The 8,793-nt window shown below is 54.6% G+C and overlaps 1 protein-coding gene across 1 annotated transcript; it reads right to left on the reverse strand.

Moving 5' to 3' along the window:
* Window positions 1–2,295: 2,295 nt before the first annotated feature.
* LINGO4 (leucine rich repeat and Ig domain containing 4) lies at window positions 2,296–7,427 on the reverse strand. The gene is made up of 2 exons (XM_012462736.2): window positions 7,276–7,427; window positions 2,296–4,793 (listed from the first exon to the last, which is right to left on the reverse strand). The coding sequence occupies exon 2, from the start codon at window positions 4,778–4,780 to the stop codon at window positions 2,999–3,001; it is 1,782 nt and encodes a 593-aa protein (XP_012318159.1). The 5' UTR covers window positions 4,781–4,793; window positions 7,276–7,427; the 3' UTR covers window positions 2,296–2,998.
* Window positions 7,428–8,793: the final 1,366 nt, after the last annotated feature.

Below are 8,793 nucleotides of genomic sequence, written 5' to 3' on the forward strand. Positions count from 1 at the left end.
GCTGAGGGCAGACTTTCTGACAGGTGAGATGAGGAACCGGCTTGCTAATGCCTGGACAGGCTGTGGAAGTGCTCATCTTAGTAAGCTTGTTACGCCAATGGGCTTCACCCTCAAAAGTATTCTGGAGAAGCTGTGATAGGAGACGAAGGGGCTGTAATGGGAGTAGCTCCACAGGCATTTCCCTGAGATTAAATGTGTTTCTTGAGGGATACTCTCCACCCATCACTGCCAAGGAGATCTTAGTCTGTGCCCCAGGTTGTGGTGTCTGACGCTTTGCTGTCCAGTATGGCAACATTGGCCACGTGTGGCTATTGAATGCCTGTAAAGGTAGGTACTACAGCTGAGGAATGGAATTCTAAATTTATCTAATTTTAATTTAAAATTTAAAACAGATTTTGATTCCCTTATTGGAAAACGTTTTATGTTTGAAAAAAACTTGGATGTGTGAATCCACTTTCTCTATAGTGACCTGTATGAAATCCAAATACAGATTTTTCTGGTGAAAATTTAGTAACTGAATTGTGATGTTGAGATGTACTGTAAGTGTAAAATATACATTGGATTTTAAAGACCTAATATGAAAAAGTGTTAAATATCTTATGATTGATTTTATATTGATAATATATTGAAATGATAATAGTTTGGGTACATTGGGTTAAGTAAAATAAGTATTGAAATTAAATGTATCTGTTTCATTTTGATTTTTTAATGTAGTAGCTACTAGAAAACTTGAAATTACATAGGTGACTTGGATTCTATGTCTGTTGGGTAGCTCTGCTCTGGAGACTTTGAGCCTCCAGAGACTTTGGGCAGCAGCACGTCCCAGCGCCAGACAGTCATCTGTTCCTCGCTGCGGCAGGGGCTTCCCAGAGAAGACTTCTCTGAACAGCATCGCTGCTTCCGCATTGCAGAGAGGGCAGCGAGAGTGGGAAACTTCAGCGTCTGACTCCCAAGTCCCAACCTAATAAGCTGCGGTGGAAGGTTATGGTGAGGAGGGGGAGGGCTGTGCCCTAAAAAACCTCTCTGGTACACTATAAACTGGAGAAGGGGAAGTTGCTGGGATGCTAACTGGGTTGTGTGTGCATGGTGGGTGGGGAGGTTGCAGGCTCAGAAAAGCTCATTTCTCAAGCAGGTCAGTTTCTCCAGCCTCACTCTCCTGTCTGCCCAGTTCTCACATTCACCTCTGGTCCTACCCCCCTATTCCTATCTCTGCCCCACTAAAGAGTGGCCTCCCTGTGAAGTCCAGCTTCACCTCCTCAGTGGCACTGAGTGTCTCACCTATCGGGCAGTTTGGGCTGGGAATCTAATGAGTGGAGTCTCCTCAGAGCAAGGACAACAGCAGCAGGAATCAACCAGAAAGCTCACAATGCTTGCATCTGGCTTGGTGTAGGGGTGGGTAGGAGGAAACTAAGGACGCTGGGCAGATGCTGCTGCGGAGAAAGGTTCCCTGGGGCCACGTGATTCTTCCCTTCTCAGTCCCTCCTCCCGCTCCTCTCCTCTCCCTGTCACTCCTCCCTTCCAGTGATGCTGAGGCTGTTGCTCTGTCCCTTGAGCTTCCAGCATCTCTACTTCTTTTTGGGCTCTGCTTTGCCCTCTATTTGAAGCACAGCCAGTGGTACTCAGCACTTTCACCTCCTACTCCACCGCCCCATCTGGGGGTCTCTGTAAGTCAGTGACCTCTACCCGGAGAGAGCTTCCCACTGCGGGAAGCACAGAACCGGAGGAAGCTGCAGAAGGATGGTGGAAATTAACTAGGGAGGCAGTTACTGCTGCTCTCCCTTCCCACCGCTTCTCACTACAGCCTGCTGCACCCTCCTCCCTGTTCCTCCAAGCCTAGTCTCTGCAGTGTCCTGGGTCTCTCTCCTTTGACAACTGCAGGATTCTTGCATTTGTCGGTCATTAACTTGGAGTTTTGACTTTCCCCCAAGGGCACTAGGGATCTATGACACAAAATGATGGGGGGCTCCCATGGAGAAATGGCAAAGAGGGGCAGCAGCTGGGTGTCCCAGGTGGAATTTCTATGTGGGGATCCCTGGGAAGGTGGAGGATCGCTCCTTTTCCACTTCCAGAGATGGGGAGTGAAAGGTAAAGGATTGAGGCTGAAACCGGGGCTGGGAGTGCTGATCCCTCCAGGCATGGGGGCGTGCAGGGGGATGAGGAGAGTGGAGGTGGGAGGGCACTCCTTACCCTGTTTGTCAGGCAGGTTAGATGGAGGCAAGGCCACTGGGACACAGGATCAATGGGAAGCAGGAAGAGAAGGAGGCGAGAGATAGAACAGAAATGAGGGTAGCAAATAGACCGAAGTAAAGAAAACGCCAGAGATGACATTAGTTTTGGCAGCTACTGTTGTGGTCCTTTGGCAGCAGGTTTAATGATCTGGGAGACACAGGGAGGTGGTGGAGGCTCATGCAGACTCAGTGCAGTGCGTGGTCTGTCCTCCCCATCCCACATTCTGTCCCCGTCCTCCTCTCGGTAGCCTCGGGCTCCTTGCCTCTTATTCCTGCACCTAGGGGCAGGTTTGGGGTGGGGAGCAGAAAAGAAAGGGACTCTGCCTGGTTGACAAACGGAGACTCCAAGGAGCAAGTGGCACTTCTCAGCCCCACCTCTGAAATAATCTGAGAGCTGTGGCCGGCGGTTGGTGTTGGTTATTAAGGGATATAAACGTGTGTGAAGAAAGCCCAGTGGTTAGACGAGCAGACTAGAGCTTTGGTTCTGTTTCCTGTTTTGTGCGTGGAGGGGGACGAAGGGAGGGCTGGAATAATGACGGGGTCTGCATCTGCAGCTCCCTGGGACCCTCAGTGAAGAAATGGCAATGCTATCCTGAGACCAGAAAGGCTCGGGAAGCAGACTCTCTAGCAGGAGGCATTGCTAGTTACTGAAAGAACGCGGGCGGGACGGGCGGGAGGGGCGGGAGAGCGGTGCTGCTCTGGATTCGGTTCTGTCACCCCCTTTGGTATCTGAAGCTGACTTGGTGGGTTCCCCACTGGGGAAGGAAGGGTCAGAAGAGCTTGGCAGTGACTCGGTTACCCCCAGAGTTTTTATCCCCAGAGGGCCGAGGTGCCACAAAGTCAAAGGTCACGTGATGTTTGACCCGGCCCTTGCCCTTGCTCCAAAGGGCAATCAGGCCAAAGCAGAGGGTCACTGAGGTGAGGAAGGGGAGGAAGCCAACTGCTAGCACCATGGCCACACCTCTGCTATCCAGAAAAAAAGGCCCTGGGATTCCTGGCACGGTGATGTTGGGGTCAGAGAGAGAGCCGTTTGCTGGTTCCACCTGGATGACTTCCAGCCAGGTCCTTAGGGAGTCATTCCCAGCGACATTGCTGACCACACAGACATAGGGCCCCCTGTCCCGTAGCTGCACTGAGCGGATCTCCAGTGTCCCATCCTCTAGGACCCTTACTCTCCCAGCCCTGCCCAGCCAAGCCCCGTGAGGCCTCATCCAGGAGACAGTGGGGGCTGGGTCTCCATCTCCAGAGCAGGAGAAAACCGCATGCCCACCCTCCTCTGCAATGACCCATCGAGGCCCGGACTTTCGGATCAGGGCTGGTTTGCAGGTGAAGTGCCCCGGAGGCAGGATGTCCGAAAAATCCCTCAGGCTCTTCCCTTGGACATGCTGGGGGCCAGCACAGGCAGGGGGGGACGTGCCAAAGTCCAGGCGGCGGCGGAGCCGGAGCAGCCAGAGGAGGCGGCAGTCACAGGTCAGGGGATTGCCAGACAGCCTCAGGGTGACCAGTTTGTCTGGAGAAGGGAAGGCTGTTTCCTCTAGCGTCTGAAGAGCGTTATCTGCCACGTCCAGGAGGTGGAAGGCCGTCAAGCCGTGGAAGGCGTGGGCGGCAATGGAGGTGAGGCATGCCCCCGACAGGCGTAGCTCCTGGAGCCGCACGAGCGGACTGAGCCTTCGGGCTGGGATGGCTGAGATGGGATTCTGAGACAGATCCAGGACCCTGAGGAAGCTCAGGTGGTGCAGTGCTTGGAAGGGGACCGAGCTCAGATTGCAGCGGGTGATGGCCAGGCTGCTGAGATTGAGCCCAACCAAGCTCCCAGGGTCCAGAGCCTCCAGAGACGGCCAGTGGTGGATCTCCAGCTCCTTGAGCTGCCCCAGTCCCCTCAGGGCCCCAGCTGGCAGCCTCCCAATGTCCAGTTCTCGAAGCCTTAGGGCAACTAGTGCCGGGAGACGGGCGAGGGCTAGGCCAGGCACTGTGCTGAGGTTGCAGCGTTCCAGGGTGAGGGTGCTCAGCTTGGCCAGCCCTGCAAAGGCCCCCGGAGCCACAAATACCAGGTGGTTGTCCCCAACCTCCAGCTGCTGGAGGCTGCCTAGCTCCCCAAAAGCTCCATCTAGGAAGAGGACAATTTGGTTGAGGCGGAGGTCCAGCAGGGTCAGGGCAGAGAGGCCTGAGAAGACCCCAGGCCCCATGATTCTGAGCTGGTTGCCCTGCAGCCTCAGGGTGAGTAGGCTCCGTAGGCCATGGAAGGCCCCAGGCTCAAGGGTGGAAAGCTGGTTGTAGCTGAGGTCCAGTTCCTGGAGCAGGCTCAGGCGGGAGAGCATTCCCCGCTGGAGCCCCCACAGGCGGTTCCCACTCAGGTCCAGGAGCTCAGTGTCTGGTGGGAGTCCTCCAGGTACAGCCTCCAGTTGCCTGTGGCCACAGAGCACAGCCTGGGGCTGGGAGGTGCAGTCGCACACAGCAGGGCAGCTGCCACGGCTCCCTCCAGGCAGGAGGAGGAGGAAAAGGAGCGGGGGCCATGGGGGCCAGGCTGGCTTTGGAGCTGTGGCCGTATCCATTCCCTCTTCAGTCCTGGAACAGATGATGACATGGCTCTTTTTGGAAAGTGGCTTCAGATGATGGTGACCCTGGACTTCCTGGCCCTTCTTAGAGGGGAGAGAAATTGCTCTATCTGTCTCAGCATTGCCAACAAGTAGGGCACAGAACCAGGAAGAGTTCTTGTGTGTCACCTCCCAGGGGCTTCCTGGAGTTTCTCTTTGGGGATCTCTACTTTCCTCCGTCTTCCAGCCCTGGATAACCAGCCAAGTGCTTACTGGCTCATGGAACCCTAGCCAAGCCTGATTTCTGTGGGGAAGGACTTATGAGAATGGGGCAGGGAACAGCAGGGAGGTAACTGAGTCTTTCTGTAATGGGTTTCCTGATGTCTGTGAGATCCAGGAGTATCTCAGGTTTCCTCTCCCTGATACCTGCTCTCCTCAAGCTCTGCTCTGTCCCTCTCTGCCCACCCTTATTCTCCCATATTATGTACCCATAGCTTTTGCCTAAGGCTCAGGGAGATTGCGTCCTTGGCCCAGAGTTCCCTGTCCTGACTGGAGAGGTCCTCACCTTGACTAGCTCACCCAAGGCTGGGAAACATGCAGGCCTCAGCTCCACCCCCAATGCTGAGCCCTCCTCCAGCCTGGCCCAAGGCCTGAGCCCTGGACTAGCAAAATCCAATCTCCCCAAAATGCCTGTATGGACAACGGCCAAGCTGTACATTAGCTGTGGCATAGGATGCAGGGGGCACTTGACTGGGAAGCTGGGAATCCCCTGCAAGAGCCCAATGGCAACTGCTTCTCCACTACAGATGAAGTTGGGGTGTGTGAGGGACCCACAGGATGCCCAGGTTTTGAGTTCTGTGGCTTGGTCTTCAGTCTTGGGCTTCCCTCATATCCCTCCTTAATGGTTTTGATTCTGGTCCAGTGTGTGGATCTGAGGGAGAGCCCTTGCCCCTTTTGGCCTGAGCTGCCTGAGAAATTCCCACGAGACAGACTGTGGACCCGGGAGCATAGTTAACTGTGGAGAGAGAGCATCTGACTGTGCGCTGTAGGGTGGGGAGGAAGGGAGCCCTTGGCTGGCACAGCAGATATCTGGGCACAGGCCATGTGCAGAGCCTGTCGACTTACAGCTGGTTTCCGGGTACCAGGGTCTGGGAAATCTCAGGAAGATGGTGACTACAATGGCTGAGGTGACAGAGGAGAAGGGGCCCTCTAGGTGGTGAGGGCCTCTGACTCACCCTGTTCAATGTCAACAGGGACCCCAAGGAAGGGGAGGAGTACTGGAATTGGCAAGGGATGGCTACAGAGATAGGAGCAAAAGCCCACGGATGCTCCCTGGGAGAGAGTGCGTCTGAGTTTCTCCTGAGCAGCAATCCTGATCACCTTTGGGCTTATGGGCTTCAGGCTCTCTGGGCTCTACAGGGTCAGCTTCCTACTACATGCCCTATTTTTTTTCCACGTGGAACTTAGGAGAGGCGGTTTAAGAGACGGTCATTTCTTCCCCTTTCCTTCCCACTCTCCACCCTCTGGAAGGATCATTCTAGCGGCTATCCTACAGCCAGTTCAGAGCATTGTCCTAGTAGGAGAACTGAAGAATGAGGCCCAAAGAGCAGAGGGATACAGAACACTGGTCTGAGCTTGGGGATGAGAAAGTAACGCGGGGCAAAGACCGCAGGGCAGCCTCCTCTCTCCCATCCTGACCTAACAGATCTGTGTGGCATGCTCTCCCAGGAGAGGTGGCCCAGCCTCCCTTGTTCTCCCCGGGCTTGTTCTGGGAAGTCCACCTGACAGCTAGCTCTTCATCACTACTGCTGCAGTTCCTGCTCATCCTCTGCTCTGCCATCAGCAAAAGTGCAGTGAAGCGTGTAACCCAGCTTTCTTCCTTCCTGCTCCGGTGAGTTCCCCTGAGTCCCAAAGCCTGCTGGGCCAGGGGCTGAGGGAGCTAGAGCAACCTATTTTATTTCTACAGTGGCTAATTTAATCACAAACTTCCCTTGCCAACCTCCATGGCCGCAGGACCGGCTTCCGGCCACTTTGCAGAAAGAGAGATGTCAGAACCACTTCATTCTCTCCTTCAGTGGGATGGGGTCTGGGGCATCACTTCTCAAGGATAGGGAGCTTTCTTCTTGTCTTTATGTGGCAGTCCAGAGACACCTTGGACTTGAGTATCCTGTATCCTCTTTAAAGCACACCTGACTGATGGATGGGAACTGTGGGGAGAGGGGTTCCTGGGGGAAAGATTTCTGGAAGATCCACACTGGTTATGGAGAAAAACCCTTCCAGAGAAAGGGGGAGTACTAGGGAGATGGAAGGGAGACCTCCTTGGAGTCCTTCCACCCAGGGGCACTTGGGACATTTTAGTTTCCCCTTCAAAGTCCCATGGGGTCAGGATTAATTGTTGGCAGTGCGGGGGCCCAAACCCTCTTGCCTTGAGGGGCACACTAGTCTGGCCTGTCTCCAAGAATGTTATGGAAAAGGGCAGCTGCATCGTTGGGACAGAGGGTGGGGGCACTTACCGGAGAAGCTGGAGGGTGGCATCAAGTTGGGCACCGCATCTGTCCAGCGCTGGGGGCCCTGTCCCATTCGAGCTGCACCTCAGGCCCCTGCACCTTCCCCGCGTGCCTCACCCCCCGCTGCCCGCCAGCCGCCTGCTGCCTGCCGCTGCTGCCAAGACTGAGGTGGAGAAAAGAGCCAGAAAGCATTTCTCCTTTTTTTTTTTTCTCTCTCTCTTTTTAAACCAGGCGAGAATGAGTCTGCAGCAACCCTGTTGGTGCAAAATAAATAAATAAAGCAACCAGGGAGGGCTGCAGCAAGCACCATACAGGCTGGCGAGTGGCAGGGGAGGGATCTAAGAGGGAGGCTCTGGTGCCAGGGAGGGGTCAGGCAATGGCAAGAGATCTAGAGGATCTCTCTGACATCCTGATCCGCCTGGGGAGCTCAGGCCAGCCACCTTCCAGAGGATTGTCGTTTGGTCTCCCAGATGTGGAGCAATTCTGTGCAATCTATAAATCTAAATGTTCCCTGTGGGTATCATCTGTGGAAAGTTCTCAGTCTACAGCATCTCCTGTGGAGCTCAGTTTGAGGCTCCTACAGTGGAGGTTCCTCACCGGGGAACTGCTCCACCTGGGGAGAAACTGCAGAGGTGCGGTGAGGGTGGGTTGGATATGTATAATGCTGAGGGATTGCTGAGCTAGAAACCTGGGTCTTGCTGGAGGAATGAGACTGGAGAGCAGGTATGCGGGTGATCTAATTTAAGGATTCCCCCCCACACCCCCGACACACACACCTCTTGCCTTTAAAATCATTTTATAAAGAATGGCACAAGTTGGGGTTTATGTTTACTCAGATGAACCCGTCCCCTGGAAACAATCCCACCCCGCACCCCCCAACCCCATGACCACCCATCATTGCTGTTTATCCCCCAGGGGAGGGTTCACGGCTGTATATGAAGCCAAGAGAGGTTCTGGGCAAGATCACAGCAGGGGAAACAGGCCTGGGCCCTGCTCCCTGGTGTCCTCCATGCCGGAGTCAGCGGTGCCCAATGACGGGGTGCTGCGATTGCATCTGCTTCCTTCTCCGCAACAAGAGCAGGGTCGGTGGGTAGGCCAGGGAAGTCCTCCGGGGTCTGTCCTTGCCTTCCGACTGACCGATGCCAGCCACCTCTGCTTCTCTTGGGGCTTCTAATGGTAGAAGACAGCTGGAGCTGGGGTGGTGTTTGGGTCACCCCAGGCCCAAGATCAGTGGACCGGAGCACCATGGAAATGTCTGGGGGAGTCCCTCAGGATTGGGTCTTTCCCTGAGGCCACTAGGCTCCTCCTAGCTGTGGCCTGAAGGATGAGAGATTGTGTCAGGTTCACATGTCTCTGGAACTGCATGATTGCAGCTGAGTCTGTATGTGTTTCACCTGTGTATGGGTGTGTGTCTCTGATCAGATTTGTGCCAGCCCCTATAGTCTATTGTTAAAGTGCACATAAGAGGTTTGAGTTTCAACTCTATATCCAGGATGCTGTTGGCCTTCATTGTACCCTAGTCCC

The sequence above is a fragment of the Aotus nancymaae genome, unplaced genomic scaffold (assembly GCF_030222135.1).
Source record: "Aotus nancymaae isolate 86718 unplaced genomic scaffold, 86718_ANA_hifiasm-v0.15.2.pri h1tg000108l, whole genome shotgun sequence".
NCBI lineage: Eukaryota > Metazoa > Chordata > Mammalia > Primates > Aotidae > Aotus > Aotus nancymaae.

Coding starts and splice junctions, on each gene's coding strand:
- LINGO4 (XM_012462736.2), bottom strand. CDS start 4,780: ATGGATACGGCCACAGCTCCAAAGCCAGCCTGGCCCCCATGGCCCCCG.